Source organism: Aythya marila (genome assembly GCF_965140915.1).
Source record: "Aythya marila genome assembly, chromosome: 3".
Classification (NCBI taxonomy): Eukaryota; Metazoa; Chordata; class Aves; order Anseriformes; family Anatidae; genus Aythya; species Aythya marila.
Genome location: NC_139044.1, coordinates 11,225,520 through 11,245,878, shown reverse-complemented (window position 1 = coordinate 11,245,878; position 20,359 = coordinate 11,225,520). Strand labels below are relative to the sequence as shown.

The 20,359-nt window shown below is 41.0% G+C and overlaps 1 protein-coding gene across 3 annotated transcripts in view; it reads right to left on the bottom strand.

The window, feature by feature from the left end:
- Positions 1-1,197: 1,197 nt before the first annotated feature.
- PELI1 (pellino E3 ubiquitin protein ligase 1) overlaps positions 1,198-20,359 on the bottom strand; it is a 43,820-nt gene continuing 24,658 nt past the window's right edge. For 2 of the 3 annotated variants that reach the window (XM_082757920.1, XM_082757921.1), the window contains 6 exons: positions 10,007-10,151; positions 8,805-8,934; positions 7,123-7,224; positions 4,928-5,125; positions 4,632-4,820; positions 1,198-3,666 (listed from right to left, as the gene is read on the bottom strand). In XM_082757920.1, the coding sequence (XP_082614046.1) occupies positions 3,100-3,666; positions 4,632-4,820; positions 4,928-5,125; positions 7,123-7,224; positions 8,805-8,934; positions 10,007-10,151 (1,331 nt within the window). In that variant the 3' untranslated portion in view covers positions 1,198-3,099. Of the gene's footprint in view, positions 3,667-4,631; positions 4,821-4,927; positions 5,126-7,122; positions 7,225-8,804; positions 8,935-10,006; positions 10,152-19,158; positions 19,310-20,359 lie in introns of those variants that run through there. The other variant, XM_082757922.1, reaches the window with a different exon arrangement.

Here is a 20,359-nt window from a genome sequence, read left to right as displayed (position 1 = left end):
CAAGCAGAGTTGTAATCATCTCACAGCCAGCAGCGGCTCATCCCCTCGCACTTCTCTCAGCTCCACATCTGTCCAGAACAAAAGGCCTTAAAGTTCAAGGTGATTTAGTCAGTTGTTTGCGTTAAAGGGATGATTTTACTTCTAATCTGGCATTCATTTTGGAGTTTATAGAGCATGAGACCTTCTGTTTAAATTGTTTATTAAAGAACAGAAGCCCAGAGGGGAGCCCCAATAGGGAAGCACGGTCAAAGCCACTGCTTTTAGTTAGCTTGCATGTTTTATGGAAATTGTTCCTCAGCCTACTCAACCGCTGCTGTCCTGCTTTCGGCAGTGGGGTTTCCGTGTCTCGGGCTTCTGAACGCCCGCGTTCTGCCCATTTAAAGACAGAATTAACCAGCCCACCTCGGGTCAGGGAAAACATACAACAGGCAGCGTGTGGCAGAGCACAGGGCTCTGGGTAGCGACACCTTAGCATAATGCTACCCAGAGGAACAGCTGGCTCTGCTGAGACCACGCTGTTTTCTGTAGTCTCCCTTTTTTAGGGAAGGGGTGAAGTATAATGGAAGCATGAAAACATCTCAACAGGGTGCAGGCTTAGTGATGGTTGTGTGTTGGGCACAAGCTGCCCTTCTTTCCTTCTCCAGCTGAAGGTTTGTGTTCCCAACCACCACAGCACCGCTGGCTCCATGCTGTGCCTCCAACTCAGGCTGCGTACGCTGCTTTTGGTGCTTACTACAGTCCAATTCTCAACCTGTTTTCACCGTTCATCTCTACATTACTCATCCTGCTTTGTTGCTTTCATCATTTCCTTTCCTGGCTTTTCACATCCCTACATTCAGCAAGATCACAAGCAGAGAAGATGTGTCAATCTGATTGTGTGGACGATGAAATCAAGAGCTCCTGAAGTTTTGTAAGAGTCCAGCCATCTGGCTGAAGTTTTTGCTTACATTTCACTAATTGCAACCTACCCAGGGAAAAGATCATTTAATGACATCCATTTGAAAAACTGCTTTTTGCCTTTGCCAGTGTAGAGTTGAACAGAAAACACGGTATAATGGTCACATCCAATGAGCAGGACAACATACGAACTCTTCAGTTAATTTTTGTGAACTTAATCCACGTGTGCAGAACACACCTCAAGTGATGGGAGAGTCATCTCCAGCCACCTCTCTCATCTCTTGGAAACAAAGCAACAGACAATCCCAGAATCTCTATTTTTGAAAAGTGTTTACTCACATAGTTTGAATAAATTAATTTGCAAATAAAAATTAAACTACAGTATAATATAGTTTGAATAAAATGATTAGAACAACTACAATACAGGGGTTTCTTGCTGCATAAGTTTCATTACTTAATGCATATAATCTGGAAAATGTCAAAATCAGTTATATTTCTATGAAAAGGGAGTAACAGCAGTTACTTGTACATGACAGCTAACTGAAATTATAATACAGATTTCCTGACACATGCATTTCCTGAGTGAACCAAACAATATATATAATTTCTTTTTTAAAAATGGAGAAACAATTGACAGTCAAAGCAAATAATTCATGACATCTAAGCAACATAGGTCTCTTTTTAAACCAAGAAGTTTAGAACAGCTTTGAAAAGGAAAATTAAAGCTACGCTATAAAGTACAGAAATCTGCTACTGTCAATTATACAGTACATATTAAAAAAAAGTATGAAGCTGGCCCAAAAAAAGCTCAACTCAATCCTAAAAAAAAAAAAAAAAAGTCAGATTGTGTATTTGCCATGAAGCACGGTGGGTTAGCAGCAAAGCTGGATGTAGTGCACTGGCCTTTTCTGGTGGATACAGAAGGGAAAGGAAGGGCAGGGAAAGGAGAGCCAGAGACCACCAGCCAGAGCCTGCCACCCCGAGTCCAGCCTAGGCCCAGCTCCAGCTCTTCCCTAACAGATTGCCAATTGTGTCAAGTGCATGGAGGTGCCAGGATGCAGGGGCGCATCCAGGAGGTACCGGGCTTCTGCTTTGTTCCAGAGGAGGCCGAGGTGAGCGTCTGCACCCAGCTCCTTCCTCGGAGCAGCGTAAAGGCAAGCACGTGAAGCCTGTGGCTCCCCCGTGCCAGTGTGCAGCAGGCCAGATGAAGGCAGGAGGTGTGACTGACAAGCCTTGCAAAGCTGTGAAATCGCCCTGGCCGGTCCACAAACCGCTCGCCACACACACGGCACGGGCACATCCACCTCTCCCCGCCTCCCCAACCAGCAAGGAACAAGGCGAGCCTCATCTTTCTGGTTTGTTAATGGTTAAACATCGGAAAACCCTCACAAATGTCACTAATGCTAAATAAAGATGTGTTAGCATGAAGGGAGGAAAAAACCCTTAATCTAGACTAAGTTGCATATTCAAAGAGTCTGGTAAATATCTTCTTCATAACCAGATCGTAAGTACAGTCCTACCAAAAAGACATTTTAAGAAGTCCTTCTTAGCTACCTTTCACATGGTTAAAGCACACCTTTATGCCATCATAATTTGCATTAGCTTTGTTTAAAAAGCATTTTAACTATTCTAAGAACTCAGTACTGTAGATTAAAAAAGATTTTTCTACCATTTCCATCTCACATCCTTCTCCATCCAGAGCTACTCTACACATCCAATTGCTGGATGTAACACACTATGACCATGCTACTCTACACATCCTACATATTTTCAATAATAAAGATAAATAGAAAAGAGTTAATATACACATTATATTTTACAATGTTTGCATCCAAGCTGTAAACTAATGTTTTTTTTTGAACTATTTACCCTCCATATACAAAAAGAAACAACTTTCAAACACTGTGGGCATGTGATTCAAAACCATTGAACGGAAGGCATTTAAATTCACTCTGTAACACTTCTTTCAGCTCTTCAGAAGCAGTTATTAACTAAAGAAGCAGGACTTCTCCCCTCCTACCCCTGTCTCTTCCATTTCCAGACTTTTCTCAATAGAGAGGGATTTAGCTGTCATAACAAAAAACCAAAAAATTCTTCATCGTAATGCAAACCAGCAAAGCCCAGAGAATACGAAAAACAGTTGGTTTAAAAATCAGAATCGCTTAGCTTATTAGATTACTGCAGTCCTCGGTTACACGTGTGTTAGTCGAGAGGTCCTTGGAAAATGAGTCTGATGTAGCCTTGCTCACCAGCCAGCTGATGCGCGCAGAACGGACAGGCTGCATGAAAAGTGTGAGTACCATGAGGAAGAGGAATTTGGGACCAATAAGCAGTTGTCTTTTCTGAGCACACGTGTCCACACGGGCTGAAGGCGTGCGTTGGAGGTCCTGCATCCACATAAAACCCAGCTTCACATCCAAGCCACAGAGGCACGTAGGGGCCGACAGAGCGGCACATGGGACACTCGCGATCCTTGCCGTCTCTCTCCTCTTTGTTGCCCCAGTTGTGATAGCCGTGGACATGGCCACAGTTCAGGTACACCCACGGCTGCTTTTCGTCTACAACATCCTTTCTCTTCATGCTGGGAAACGCCAAGGTGTTAAACCCCACAGGACACTGGGGCCTCGCCGCGTTTATTTCCTGCCTCAGCGCCTCCAGGTGCTTGACAGTGGGAGTGCGTGAAAGGCCCTCGGCGGTGCGCCACAGCAACGTTGCTCCACACAGGTCGATTAGAGAGCCATCCTGGAGCTGGTTCGTTTCATTTTCAACCTTGTGATGGACAGAGGAAGAGAAAGAGGGGCCACCTGACATTATCTGAAGAGTAACATATGGCACTTTCATAATACAAATTTGCCTGGAAGATCCAGTTTCAAGCAACTACCAAGTGTGCCGTAGAAGACAGCCACAGAACCCAGTGCTTCCTCTTTTAAATAAAACTTCTGAGGAGATTGACATAAGAAAGATTAAGACCATGAAAAGATCCCATCCAACCTTAATTTCTCTTCTCAGCTCCTTCCCTATAACGCTGCCAGATATGCTACGTGAAATGCATCAAGGAAGAATGGCACAGCACAAGGCCTGTTGAGTTCCCCTTCGTACTGTAGAGTATTTTATTCACACACACACCCCTCTACACAAGGCTTTCTTCTCCTGAAGAGAAATGAGCTCCTGGCATTCCTAGCTAACTGCACCAGTACACAAGTATTCCTGCTGTGTTTCCTTTTGCTAAGAGACCCCAAGTCATACCAAAATGAATCATCTCAAAGCGTCACCAGTGCTTTGGAAACAAAAGGAAGGGGAAAACTCAGGATATCAACAGAGAGATGGATATCCAGGTGTATAGGCAGGTGTTAATAAAACTAGTTATTCTTTTAAAAAAGTAAAAGTGGGAGAACTTTAAAAGCATAAACTCAAAAGGTAGAATCAGGAAAACGTTCTTTAAATCATCCACGTAACTATCACATCTTTCAGAAGAGCATACTAGACTGGCAACTCAATTTAGGAGAGCAGCCCAGATCTGCAGTTAAATGCTACGGAGACAACCTGTCAGTTATTCAGGTTGAGCAAGAACCTTTCATCTACAAACACAGATACTTAAGTCGGTGCAGCTAATTACAGAGGTGACAAATGCACTGAATGAGGCAGATTCTGGCCTCTGTTTATGCCCAAGCTGTATCACTGGTGGCTGTAGCCATTTTAAACATGGTACATAAAACGTTGGTCCTCACTCTTACCATTTTTCCCCTCTGCTGAGCCGATCTGGTTTCACGGAGGCTGAACACGTTCCCACACACAGATATCTCTCTCCACACCCCTGGCTTGGAGTCCTCTGTAAATCCATTACGGGGATGCATAACAAGAACTCCATTTGTGGTTAGTCCATCCATTTGCCCATCCGACGTCTTCCACTTCGCAGCCTTCTCCTAAGAAGAATGACAACAATGACAAGTTCTAATTTTGCTCAAGTAGAGATACAAATTAGTTGTAAAACAAGCCTGCATCGATCTGGGAGAACAAAGAGTTCCCTTACCCCAAGGAAGATGTTCTTCGAGGAGTCAAATCCTGCAGCATATATTCTTGCAGTAAAAGGAGGGTTACGTTCACATATGATTCTGCAGGCAAACCTTGATATAGTGCTCTGCACAGACTGCGTATCTGAATTACTCTGACTTCCAGGAACCGTATCTGTCACAACAAAGTCTATAGGACTCTCTGTTGATCGACCAATCTGCAAAAAGGGATGCAAAATATGTTTAGAAGTTTGCCTCTGGGTCTAGCAATGTTCAAGCCTAAAGCATTTAAAAATGATCAAGAAAACATCATGACATTCCAGTCTGAAGCATTTCCCTCCACCAATCTAAATTTAGTTTTCTAAAGCCTAATCTGAATTGATGAGTTATTCCACCTCCATGTGATCAAAGTTATTCTGAAGGCTGAGTACAGCCAAGCAAAGGAAGGAGAAATGAAAAGATGTAATTAAGTCAATTTGGAGAAGATTTCCCATTGAAGGTCTTCTCATCAGAAAGGTTAGAACGAGGTCAGCTGGACTGGCTGCAGCAGTGCCAAAACAGCTGGGAACAGCAGTTAGATGGGAAAAAAAGTGGTATTCAGTCACTTTGCATGCCCAGAATATTCTGAGCAACACCAGACTAGGGAAAGACTGTCCAGAGAGAGATTACATGAGCTGACTTTCCAGCTCCAGTGGGGCACCAAGAAACAGCACATCTGTCAGGACAGACCAGGTACAAGATGCTTGCAGCAGGGGTGAGGGTGGTGTTACATTGATACGCACAACACACAAAAAATCCAGTTGTAAGCAGATGTTGCATTCTGTTCTTTGAAATAACAAGCTGCAAAATAGCTGTGCCTTCTTTTCTGGTTGTATGGAAAAGAACGAGCTTTGCAGTCCCGTGCAACTCCACTGGTTCTAATGAAGTTGCATGCATTTGACTGCTTTTCCAATCATCTTGACTTTCTCTTTACAAAATAAGAATTTAAATCCCTGTCCCAAACATCCTCACAGCCAGGTTTAAAGCACACTTGTATATTTTTACCTTTCACTCATTTCCAGAGGTCTCAATAAGCTCTTAAAACTTAGATGTTTTAACATATTAAGACTGACTAACTGCTAGGAAGAAGAACCAGGGCCCGAGGTGGTTTTTGGTGAAGGCTAGAGAGCTCTCATGAGACTGAAACTGCTTTGTCAGAATATGTTGTTCTGTTTTCTTTTTTTCTTAGGCAGGATAACCCATCAGTACACATGGATTGCCACTGGCAGTTTTAGAGCAGCATACATGCCATAGCTTGCCTGAAGAGAGAACACTTACACAAGCAATAGCTTACGCTGCAGTTAGTTTGTTACAGCCCTTTTGCTCTGCTGTAGATATCTGCAGTTGCACAGCAGCTTCCTCGCCACATACCAACACCTCCTAGCTCCTGAAATCCTGCCATGTCGTCACAGCTAAATGCTGTGACAGCAAAATTCCTTTCCATAAATTAGGTATAATGAAAAAAATCAATGCAGCATCAGTCCAGGAATCAGAAGAAAGAAAACACAAGAAAACCCATAACAAAACCCTTCCTTTTGAGAAAAACAGGAAATAATAAGTACAAGATATGAGTGAACATCACAGCTGTACATGTATTTGTGGTTCCTTTGCTAACATACAGGAACTCCAGCAAAGTTCTTCTGAAGTGACAGCACATCTGAACTGGGCCTCCTCTCTCAGTATTACCAACACCTTTAACCTATTTCTGGGTTTGCTTAAAGGAGTCAGAGGGTCATATCAGCTATGTTAAAAGCTTTTCTATATTTTCACATTGCATTTCTTCTACCCTGTCTCCTACTGGCTGATCCCAAATCCCTTCATAAATGCTGGAAGCAAAGCTCCAAATACTTCAGAGAACTGTGTACTTTAGTCCCTCCTTGCAAAATGAATAATAGAGACAGGTTCAGAGACTTGCAGTCAAAGACAAAACCATAATCCTGTACATTAGTCACAAAAACAACTTTCGTCTGACCAAATAAGCCTAGGAAGAGATGCACAGATATGCAGCTTTGTTCATGTGACGGCCTTGGGAACAAACAGAATTAAACATCTCCGAAAAGTGAAGTGCAGAAAGTGACACGTGAACTTCTGCATCTGAGAAAAGTGTGTTCAGAGAATGTCTCATTAGAAACCACCACCAGCGCAAATACTTTCGGATGTCAGTTACTTCACATACCTGGAACATATCCGTGTTGCTGTCATGGGTATATTCAACTACTACTGTCTGGGCCCGAGACAAAGTGTAAGAGATGCTGTGTTGGTCCTTATTACTTATTGCCTATGGGAAAAAAACACAAATTATTGAACCAGTGAACAACAGATTTACTCAACACAGCAGCGAAGCAGACAGCATAACCAGGCTCTTGTTCTGCTCAATGAACACATTAAGTCAGATGCTCATTAGTGACACACCTGTAGTTAAACTTCACCAAAACCAGTCCTGGCCATTAAAAAAAAGCTGCACGATTGATTCAGCAACAGACCGAACTGGTCTCTTTACCGCACGCTGCAACAAAGTACACGTAACCAAGGCAGATGATTAGTCATGCTTGGTATTAAAGCACAGCTGGCCTTGACACAAAGAATAAAACAACCCAGGGCAAAGGCTAAAACTGATTGGAACACCTTCGTAGCCTTCTCAGCCTGAACTTCTCAACAGCAAAATGACAACAAAAACTTAGGGACTTCATTCTAAAGGAAAGATCTGAGTACATACCCAAATCACTGATTAATAAGCTACGTGGACAAAAATGTAACGAGCAGTGCTGGTAAACAGGGTAATAGGGAGAAACTCAGCACAGGTTGCACAAGTTGCAGCAAAGTTAATCTCAATTTTCATTCTAGAGACTTATGCCGTGCCTCACATGCGAAACTAAATCCACCTGCTAGGAACTGAACAAAAAACCCTTTATGAAGTGCTTCTAAATAGCACTTATTATTTGAATACGATAAAGAATTAACAAAAGTTAGTGTTCTTTTCACAGATGTCCTATAGGTATAATGTTAAGTACATAATGCTAGAGTAGCTTCAGTCAACAAAATGCACGATTTGAAAATATTTATGTCGTTTCCTGAGTTTAGAAATCAATGTTCCTATGTGTCTGAGTATTTAGAGTCAAACACTTAACAGTACTGTATTTGTTGAAGGGCCTAGACATTTTTGAATTCCATTGGTTTTAGTAGAAGTGACCCACTTCTTACTGAATATTATTGCACACACATGAATCGCTACAATACAGAAGTATTTCATAGTAATACCTTACCTACAATAGCCTTAGCTTTGACATGAAATACAACTCAGCTTCAAGATTTAAACCCTTCCTTCATTGCTTCTTACTGGGAACCCTGAATTTGATTACAAACCATTCAAAACATGCCGTGCCAAACCCACCTGTACTCATCTCTGGGGAACTCCTACCCACTGGGCTGAGTAGCAAGTGCAGGCAGCTTTGATAAAACTATTTCAAAGTCAGCTTCAAGTGAAGCAAGCTTAGTCCTAAAGCATGAATGAATGTGAAAACAGGAAGTCTAGAACAGATGTTTGTAGCAAATTTGGAAGGAAAAAAAAGTGTTTTACATGACTAACCTGTACCCTTGAAAATCTATGTTTCACAAAATAAACATTTTGTTTTCTGGACATGACAAGGGCTGGGCACTGGATTTGTTTTGCTGAATGGTTTCTTGCTAACCCTGACTGTTACCAAAAATCCTTGAATAAATATGAACAATTCTTTTCACAGCCAGAACTTGTGCTTTTTATATAACTTCATCTCAGCATAACAGCATTGATTTCACTGCACCTGCACTTTTTAGACAGCACCAAGAGAAGTAAGACTGAACTACACAAATCAAGCTTACCTTTGCTGCTTGAGGGGTACAGGCAATATGCACAGTGCTAGGTTTCACCCCATTTGCCTTGGGCCTTTTAAATAAAGCAAACCTACTTTTTCTTCTTCCTCTATCTCCATTTGGGAGAGACCCATTGTACCTATCAAAAAGGACAGAAAAAGAATAAAGTCCATCTTCCTGTGTTACCTAGCTTCTCACAAGGTACAGACCCCCCCATGAAAAAAAATTCTAAGTACAAAGCCTTCGTAATCAGTACAATATTGAAAAGTTACATACTTCCTATTGGTTGCATCTATTGAAATGTAATAATTGGTAAACAATTTTGAAACATGCCCACAGAACTACAGCATATACGCCCAAAGCTTGCAGAGCAAGGAATACTATCTAGATTAATCTCAAAGCTACTATCAACAAGCAGAAGAGACTTGGGCTACAAAGAAGAAAACAAGTAAGGTTATACACTTATCTGTAGTTTTATCTCTAAATTGTGTGTTCACACTGTAAATGAAAGACCATAAATACTCACCAAACCTGGTGGAGAACTACCATTTCAGAGAATTGTAGTTGAAATGAAAACCCAGAAAAAACAGATATGCTGTCCTCTGAGACTTCAATTTAATCCATCAGAAAACCCCCGGACTCTCACTTTGAACATGTCAACATAAACAGACCAGCCAGAAAATCTGCTTTCTTAGCATTTTCTGTTTGAACTTTGGTATTAGAGTCAGCTACCACGTTCTTAAACACTATCATACTAGTCATCTGCCTAGGCCCAACCTGGAGGAAATTCACAAAGTGGCTCCCTTTGTCACGAAACAATTACCTGGGATGAACACAAGAGTTGAAAATAAACTTACATCTGACTCTGCTGTTTACAGCCCTACCTCCGTGCTCACAAAAAGGTACGCAGACAGCAGTGCAGTTTTCCAGTGTATCACATTACGTGTGTCACCTGGTTGCTGCTGAAAAAGATAACCATGCTCCGTCCTCCTCCCTCAGCCAGGCAGTCTAGCCCCTTCCTTAAATAAGACCAGCTACCAAAGAAAAGCTGAACAACTCACTTTCAGCTGTATGCTTGCAAGATACAATGCAAAAGGAGTTCAAATGAGAGCATGGCCACCTCTCACAGCAACCTGCAGTTTAACTGCTCTAAGCGCACTCTGAAATTCTACCTTCATTCTCACTGCCAACACACACACACAAGCACTTACCCTAATACGATCAATTCACCATACTTCACTGGTGCTTTTGATGGATGATTTTCTTGATCAGGAGAAAACATGAGCTTAGCTAATGACTTCTTCTCAAATTTCAGGTCTCTGATCAAGAGTTGTGGCACGCTTTTTTCATTATTTCCTGTAAAAACAAAGTGACATGTAAGAGGCACTGAAATACATCAATTATACAAACCTGCACGTTTATCTTTTCTTCTTCCTGACCTGACAGAGTAGATAGAATATTTTCTACCTGGTGCTTTTCTAAATTTTGGTTTTACTTGAAATAATTTTAAACAGATCACACATATAAAGGCACATAAGTTCTGGCTGAATTGCCAGCAACAACTACAAGAGCACACAAAAAATACAAGTACATTTAGAAAATTCCTATACAGCCTTGATAAAACATCCAGTTTTCCTTCATGCTAGTTTTTACTATAAATGGTATATAGCTTCTCTTATCATCGTTCGTTCATCTATCAAAAAATAGAGCCTGACGGGTATTAAATTTAAAGAAAAAACAAGACTAGCACATTATAACCAAAGAGGTAGAAGTTTTCACAGAATGTATGTGATTCAGAGCTTTCCAAAAATGGTCTGGATCCGCAGGTTGGAGGAATTTGTATGACAACTGTATATCGAGTGCACTGTACAAGTCTGGGCCATGCCATGTGATCTCTGTTTAACCAGACAGAAGTGATACAAGCAGCTGTTTGAACCAGATGTCCTGTAGGAATTGCCAGTAATTCTTACTGAGAATGGTCTTTCGGAATGCAACTTTTGGTCCTCCTTTTGCTCCGAGGAGCAGTTTCCACTAGTATTCTGTATAGCTTCTCATTAGTAACACTTCCAGATTCTGACCCACCCAACCCATTTCCGACCTTCCTGCAGCACCTACCCAATTCAGCACATGCTTCGTAAAGAACAAAGCTGATGCCAGCCTGTTTGAGCTTGCCTTTAACAGAAACAAGGCCGTTCCCTTGGTTCTTCCAGATAAGTTTTCATACTGACTCAGAAAACCATTCAGCTTTTTAGTTCTGTACTTTCAGTACCGATTGTTAATATTCTGCCTTCTGCTCAAATAAACATTTTTGGCCCACATAACATTTCTTGTAATCTGTCATCGACTTTGATCACAAATACAATGTAGTATCTCTGTTTACTTCTACCTAGAAATAGATATTAAGCGGAAAAGACATCACTGTGCAGATTTTATCTACCCCTCATATATACCCTTACAGAGAAAAGGATGCAGCAGTCTGACATCCTGCTCACATTTGCTCAGAAGCTGGTACAAAAATACTTTTACTGACCTGATCCCTACCCTCTCAGTTCTCTTTGTTTCACCACAGAGAAGCTTGGCCCTCAACAACCCTTCTCAATCCATCAGATTCTTATTCAGCATGGATATGTTGATCCACACCTGCAGTCAGCTGACAATGTTATCTTCATATGTTCCTTCATGCCTTCTTGCTGCCCCATGTATTTAGGAGAGCTTCATGCAAATACACTTGAGGACATCTTACTGTCCTTCAAACTTTAGCTGTGATGACCATACAACACAGCCAGGGGACTGAACTGAAACCTTTCTTTTCATCCTTCATTCTTCTCTCCATTTTTTTTTCTGCTTTGCTCTCAAGTCTCAATACTACGGATTTTTAAAGTTGCCTGAAATAAGAAAGTAAGCAAAGACTGTCCTTCTGTTTGGCACATGTGATGTTATCATAAGCATGTCCTGATTGCTTGTTTTTACCTGTTCCAGGTAAAGCCCAAAGTTTTGCCCCTAAAAGCATAAAATTGAAAAACAAACAAAAATTAAAAAAAAAAAATTTGGCCTTAAAACTTCTATTCATGCCTGTAGACATAACACCATGAAGTAGAGATTGTCCCATTTGATTTCTTTGTTAAGGTGCACGAAGGTTGTTCTTTAAATTGGCATTCAAAGAATGATAAAAACTGCTATGAAATCTGTACCACCACCTATGAGGAAATTGCATGGGAGTAGTAAATACCATTACATTGTAAAAGATTTGAGTAACACCCACCCTACACTATGACGTTTGAAATAAGAGCTAATCGGTTCACTCAGAGAAGGGGGGAAGGCAAGCATCAAAAATAACTAAGCTTTGCCATTAGTACAAAAAAGGCTTGGCATAACTTCCCCTCTCATCATCCAAGTGAATGTTGTCACGGAAAGCTAAAAAAAAATAGGATAGAAAAATACATCTAGTCAGCTTCTGATCCTCTTCAAAACTAATTACACATGAACAATTAAGGGAGACTCTACTTTAAAGCATCACCTGAACAGGTGGCCAGCAACCTCTTAAGAGATGACTGAGCAGAAACCAAAAAAGAAGCCAACAGTTTCATGTGACAGACTTCAGCAGTACATGTTAACTAGAAAGTCTTAATACAAGAAAAAGTGTCCCCCATCTACTGCTCAGCTCCTCTGTAATACTTTTGTTGCTGTTGTTAAATAAATCCAGACAAGTTTATTTTGGGAGCAGCACACATGATGCAAGCCCACTTCTTATTTGACTTAATGAAGGTTCAAGAAATAGAAGTCTAGAGCTACCACTCGTAAAACAGCTTGCTTCTACGTTTTCAGAAGCATGGCTTTAATGTCTGAACTTGATTTTTTTAAACACATCTCAGAACCTTTATGAGATGCACACATCACTTTTACAACCATTAACACCCAGAAGCTTCAGTTCAAGCACGTATCAAATTCAGAGCCCCTAAAAAATGCAGTGTTGTACGTGCTTTTTCTCACACATTATGATCTCCCTAATGTACCATACCCAAAAGGAAGAGACTTCTTTTTCCCCCCCTCAAAGGAAATAAATGCTGATCGTATTCTTCCAACAAGGTTCCAAAGACTACTCCGAGCAAAACTTCACGTCTGAAAATAAAACTTACTGGAGAGGAGTCTTCTAGGCCATGGATAACATCCCCATTGCTGAAACAGAGTGGGCAAGCAGATCTTTTAAAGCTGGATGTAGTATGTAAGAACTTATGGAAGGAAATACTGAGTGGTTCTTCCCTATCAACTCAGAGTTACAGAATGGGCCTTTTCTTGTTACAGAATGACCTGCCTGATTTTTATTTCTAGCGTACTACAGTAGAATTCTTCCAAGTGTGAGGAAAGGCTGATAAAATATATTAAAAAGTCAACTAGGTGCTGTAGAGCCAGCGTACAACCGAGCAACTGGCCACTTGAACCGAACACTTCTAAGTCAGCTTTTTGCCACGACCATTCCTTTTGCAGGAGCATCTCAGGCCATCAGTGGATTGGGCTTCATGGATGTAGTCTCAGAACAACAGACTATTCTGAAATACTCTAGACAGAGTATTCTGAAAGTCCTTCCATACCCTTAAACACTGATGAGGAATAAGGTGCTAACTACAAGATCCCACCCCATCCTATATTCTTTCAAAATCGCATAACCGGTAGCAAAAAAATTTCACCTCAAGATCTCTGCTTCGGCTACAAAGAGGAGACTAAAGCCTGAAAACCCCTCTCTGTGAACAGTCCTGTATTATATAACTGAGCAGATCTTGTGAGTAAAGCAACTGGCACACAGAGAAAACTGTTTCAGAAAGGCATTACTCGAGTTGGTAAGAGGTGCTGCTCATTGAGCACAACTTTGCTGTTAGCACAAAAACACAATGGGTACCAGTTAGCGTCTTGCAGTCTCAAAATAAGAAACTGGAAAAGGAAGAAGTCATGAACAATACTGTTTTGTTCTTACAACTGGTTCCTCTGGAGCCAGGAGAAAGATCATGGAAGGTAACTTGCACAATACCCTCATGTGTAACTGTTTCGAGGGAGCGGAAAGAGATGACATTTAAACTGAAGAACTATTTTAAATTCTATTTAGGAATGAAAACCCGGTTTCCTACAAGCCTTCTTGTTCTTAAATACTCAGTTGAGTCACGGAAGGCAAAGATTGCGATGGCAGAAAGAAAGCTCCAGATTTCTGAGTAGATTCGTGTAGGATTGCCCCCTCTCCTGTCACATTCGCACACTAGTCAGAATCCGGAGGCAGACGATTCTCTGGGAAGACCTAGCAAGCCATGTGTTGCTGCAGCATGTAATAATGAATGGACTCACTCACGGAGCACTGCAAATCTGACATGCTTTCAGTCGCTTCATGACATACATTAGCTCTAGTCAAACCCAACATCAGGATCTGACCTATTTGTCTTCCTTCACTTCCTATCCGCCAAGGTTTAAGTCTTTGAGGACATAAAAACAGTGTTTCCATGCTTCACGGCAAATGTAAGTTTAAGAGGCTGGGCGCTTTCACTAACATACTATTTCCAGTGGGGGACCCAGAGATATAATGAATTTTGGCTGAATTATCAGCTTTAGTTTAGCAGCCATCCTCAATTGTTGCACTGTCTTTCCTGATCATGAGACTACATTCACGACAAGTCTTTACTGGCTCCTATAGAAAGGCTTCAGGTCTTGTTTGCACTGGGGCACAGCACCTAGTGAATAAGCTTGCTATTTAGAAGACTAAGTGCAGCTTTCAGAATTGAAGCGAGAATAGCAGTATCTTAATGGTTAAAATAGGGCAGGGGGAGGGGAGAACATAAATTCAATGAGCCCAAGCAGAGATTCATTAAACACTCTGCTGTGAGCTAAAAATACTAGAATAAAAGTCTCTTTGTAATAAATTACCATCATTTTCTAAACACAGAGCCAGCATTATAGGCTGTTAGCAACTGTAGCTAGTGCCAGACTAGCCCTTTTCTAAAATACTGCATTAAAAAAACACTTTCACTGTATAAAAAGAAGTCCTCTGTCAATGAGTAAATTAAAATAAAAATATGCTGATTCAGATGCAGAAAAGGGATATTTTTCCATTTTTATAATATTACTTTATGTTCTATATCTACATATTCTAGGGTTTGGATTTTTATTTATTTTTTTGCTTACAGAAATAAAGCACAAGATAGCTTGCCTACCGACGTTTTTATACAGTTTGCTATTTGCAGTTCTCCATTTACAACCCTTGCAACATCTCGTCTCTTCACTCAGCAATTCTGCTTTAAGTCAGGGAGGATATGGACAAAATAGACCCCAGCTCTTCTCACAGGTATGCAGGGACAGAATAGGGCAACAAACAAGCTGCAACACAGAAAATCCTGATTAGCTCTTAGGGGAAAAAATCCAGAGCAGCTGTGGGATCTCCATTCCTGGAGATGTTCAGACCTCAGCTGCACGTAGCCCTGAACACCCTGATCTAAGCCTGTCCCAGTGAGCAGAGGGACTGGACCAGGCAGCCTCCCAACCCAAATTATTCTAGGACTAGAATTCATTTTCAGGAAGCCCAACACCATTTTAGGAATAAACTGAAATACATACCTGAGGTGCACTTTTGATCAGCTAGATGTACATCATGAGCTTTATTTAGATGTGAAGCACCACACTGTTCTTCAAAAGAAGACTTCACATTGAATAGTGCCATTACCTGACTAAACACAATTAGCACCCAAGTTCATCAGCATCCATTTACACGTTTAAGTTCTTTAGCATTCGTACCAATTTCACTAGGCAATCTTGTGACTGCAAGATTGGAAAGCAAACCCTTCTGAGCACATACACAATATTTAAGTACTGCATACTCTCTCCTATGGTTACATCTTATTCCTTCAGAGATGAAATCTTCACTTTCAGATTTAAAGGACTAGAATATCAAAGTTAAGGTAACCACGAGCCAAAAATCTGTGTGGAATACTAGTCTCTCAAGATGAAGGTATTTGCAAGTGTGGAAGAAGGGAGAAGCAATAAACAAGCAGAGAGAAGTTAAAAATAAATGTAATTCCCAGCAGACTACCTCCTTGCTTGATTAGAAGTCCTGATCAAGCTCAGGTTGCTGGATTTAGGAACACGGTAAACATGAGCACAGCAGTTTACAGCACTGCACACATATGAAGTACCTGGAGTGGCAGCACGTTGTGGAAGATGGACTGTCATGTAAGACCCACTCAAAGATATTCTTTCTCAGTCTTGAAACGTTGGTACCTTCACAGGTTGTCATGTTTCAAAGTGCCTGCTTTCTGCGGGGATGTACTTGTCATTTGCATTAGTGTCACTCGGTTGATACTGATAATGTTACTGCTGATCCACACTGGTGTAAGCAACAAGGAATCAGCTCCTTGCATCACCGCGGTTTTGAAGGCAAAGATTGGGAAATCACTTTCTTCTACTTGATGGTTAAACCAGCACTGGAAAGTTATTCTCCTTTAACTGTCTTCCTTCTGAAAGCTTCTTCTGTTAAAATGGTTTTACTGGAGTGATTGCCTGGGAGAACATGCAAGTCACAGAAGAGTGTTGCGTGTTTTCATCTTTCACCCAGTTTCTAGTTAAAAATAAGCTCATGTTTCCTTCACACACATACCTGGAACTTTAGGTTCAGCATGTTTTTATCTTTCACTTTTGAGATTAGTCAGATTCTGTCTACAGCTTACATCCTTCACCGCAGATGCATGGGAAAGGTATAGCAAAACAGCTGTTAAGTATTCAAGTCGTGCCGTCCCTTCAGATCAGTAGTGCTACTTTTCCTCCTCTACAGGAGGATAATTAATTTTCCCCTCCTTTCTAGAAAAGGGAATTATTTCAGCATCTAAAAAAGTACAGAATTAGCCTTGGGAATGTGGAAATTTATCTCAGCTTTTAGGTTTTGTATGGCTTATTCTTTCCTTAGTCTATACTGTTTGCCTTTTCTTTTATAACCTCTGAATAAGCTTAGTCATCTGCTATATACACGAGAGTGTCTTATGATATGAAAGTACTGAAAATAAGACAACAAGGCCAAACTCTGAAATGAGCAGCCTCTCCCTCACAGGATACCAAGCACAAAACAATGCAAACAACTATCTGCTGCTGTGCCTTGAGAACATCTGTAAGATCCCAATAGAGGGGTTTTTCATTCTCAAACAGAATGAAAGCATCTTTTTATTGGGGACATCTGCCATTGGTAGGCTGGTAAGCCTGGAAACATATCATGCAAGAATCTTAGCAGGAAAAAAAAAAGCATGTTGCCTATAAACACTTCCACAGGGGCATTAACTTGATGCGCATGAGCAAGTCTACTGCTTTGCACCAAGACTACAGCTAACCTTTTCCAGTGTAAGAAGTAGCAGTTTTAGTTGGGTTGGCATCCAGCGTGCTGCTTCAAGTCCGGTTTCAGTCGCAGAAGCAAATCTGAGCAGCTCTTAGCAATTTTATGAAGCTTGGGAACAATGCCGTGAGGACAAGCATCTTTGTTCAGGAAAACAGTTTAGAGGAAGACTTATAATAGAAGTGCCTACATGAAAACTTGTACTTTATGGCAGTACTCAAAAATAGCATTCCTTTTCAGAAGATGGAAAATCCTTCTACGCACAGGGCTTGATTCCAATCAGAATTCTGCTGCCTTCACTTCTGTAATTCTGAATTGCCATTGATGGGATCAGAGCAGGGCCAGGCATATTAAAACTGAAAGAGTTATGTAACAGCTAATGATCCACCCTAGCAGATTGACAAAAATCAATTCTGAAAATATTCTCTTTTTTAAAAAAAAAAAGAAATCCAACATTTTCAGTTACGAAAAGTAACAGCTGATCCTCCCCTGAGGAAACCACGATATCCTCCTACAGATTATAAATGATGTAATTCAGACTGTGTGTGGGAAGCCGAAAACATTTGTCTTTTAGCACAGGGTGGCTATTTTAAAGCTGTCACTGCAATATTATCCATAACCTTAATTAGCTGAGAAAAAAGTTCTTCACCAGTTAAACTGCCACATTTCCACGCACACTTACCACCCATGCCCACCAAGTCAGCTTTCAGATATATCAGTGACAAAACGTACAACCTCATACAAGGTAAAGGAAAGTTTAAAAGCAACCAATAAGCTTTAAAAAAAAAAAAACAAACAACCTGCAGCACTAGAGCAAGTAACTACAGTTTGCATTTGTTGAATTAGCTAAACTACGAGGCCAGTGGAAGTAATTCAAACAAGCTACTTATGAAGATTAATTTGCAACTTTATATGCCAGTTTTTGGTTGTATTTGCACTGAGACTGTTACTACAAACTATTTAAGAGCTTTTATTTCATACTCAAATTTTCAACTAAAGATTATTTATGGCTTCATAATTACGGCTTATATAAAAAAGTATAACAGGCATACTGATAACAACATTATCTGTTCATTAAACATGGCACTACCTTTTTATATCTTTATGGAGTGCCTTGTGAAAGCAGAATCAGGAAAACAAACTTGTACAATGGTGGTACAAAGTGGCAAAAGGAAGGTCTAATTTTCTGACAGAGAACTCTGCAGTCACGATCCTTTTAAATTATACTCTTGCTGCCTTCAGACAAATTACACGGTATTACCTCAAAAATAAGCAATCCCAACATTCACTGCAATTCAGTGAGAGAATCACAACTTCCATATACAGATGGAGAGTATATACCAAAATACAGGCATTTTATTTTTAAAAGGGCCATTACACAAATAGATGGAGCTTTTTATGCTTTGATTACCGAGCACAGGGAAATCTGCTGTATGATGCACCTGAAGTAGAATACATAGCTGAGAACCCTGTACTTGCAGGAAACCACAATGACTTCTTGTTCTGCAGACCTGAACATTACCGTTTTGTTTTCTGAGCTTCTGACTTCCTGACGAGGCAGTTTATGTACCAAAGTATCAACTGAACAGATGTCTCTATTACGCTCAAGCTTTTTCACACAGTGTCTTATATCATCTTGCACAAATAAGAGTTATAATTACATTTAAACCGCTTTTGGTTCAGACAACAGTAATATTTAACAGCTCTGTGAGAAATTCCCCTCGGTATGATTTATTAGATAACACCGACAGTTTCAAGGCATCTTGCTCCGCACACTAAAAATGAGAAGCGACTGACTTCTTGTGAACAAGATGCATTTAGTACATTGTGCACTTTAAATGTCTCTTCTTGTTTGAGGTGGGAAAGCAGCCTGCAAACATGCTGCCTGTTCTCAGATTTCCCTTCAGCCATATCACTGAACTTCTTAAAAAATATCGTGGCTGAGAAGGCTTTTATAAAGACTGAAACAGTGCAACACTAGAACGTAAAAACGATGGCATGCAGAGCACTTACCAGTATCTTTCTGTTCTCTCAGTATTTCTACACTGTAGAGAAAAGCCTTCAGTCTTGTTTAAGAGACACAAAATCCACCAACTCCTTTAAATCCCAGCAACTGCCAGACTGAGTGCCTCTGCCGTGTGCTTTTACTTAAGCAGTGGGGAACGCATTCTGACTAACCGGGGGCTGGCTCTGCCTTACGTAAGCTAGGTAAACACCACCACACTGCACACCATTGGCTGAAGTCACAGCCTGCATCCTGCTTGCTGTGCCATAAATTCATCAATCTCTGGCCCCAAAAAGGGAAAAAGGAAGTAGAGGGTGTGTTAAAAGCTATCCTGCAGCCCAGATCCCCAGCAGTTCTTCGGTTTAGGCTCACAGAGAGACACTGTTCTATTTCCTTGTCAGCTCCTCTTACATAACTGTACCCATGCAGGCTATACCTTTTTTTTCTTTTTATTTAAATCATCACTTATTAGCCCAGCTAGCCTTTCTCACCTCCCACACAAAAAGTGATTTCTTAATGCAGTAAGAATTAAAACTGCAGAAAGCCTTCAGGTATTGCTAGCCCTGTTTTCACTAATACTGTAGAGCTGGACACAACACACCTGCAGACACCACCTGAGTAGAGCTGCTTTTAGATACTGGAATCACTTGGCCAGAGATGCTACAGCATCTTATTTCTACAGGATGCACATTTGGAAAGGTAACTCTGCATGTGCCAGGCGAGGTTCTCATTTTGTATTCCCCTACAGCTGAAATAATCTAACCCACTGGCCTGATGCAGTTGTTTAAATGCCTGAGCCATAAAATGGTGATCGAGTTACCACAGTGTCCAAGTTACCGCCTTGTGGAACTGATCATGCAAATGTTTGTCTGCTGCAAGCGAGATACAATGCAGTAGCTTAACATTTACATCAGGTCTCACACTGCAATTGTAATGGGCCAAGCAGTCGCACATGGTTTCCCTGGCTCAAGTGACACACGCTCAGACTGACATCCGACATCCCCAAATTCTGCACTTGGCTGTACAGCTGCCATTTCTGCTGCTCTTTCCTGCAGATAGCACTGCTTGCCACCTCAGCTTTACAAGCACAGCTTCCTGGCTTGGTTTCCTTGATCTGGTTCAGAGTGAGGCTGTCCATGCTTTTAAAAGTGGTTTTACCTGCTCAGTTGTTTTTCGGCCGGATCTGTTTCCCAACTGGGCTCGCAGCAT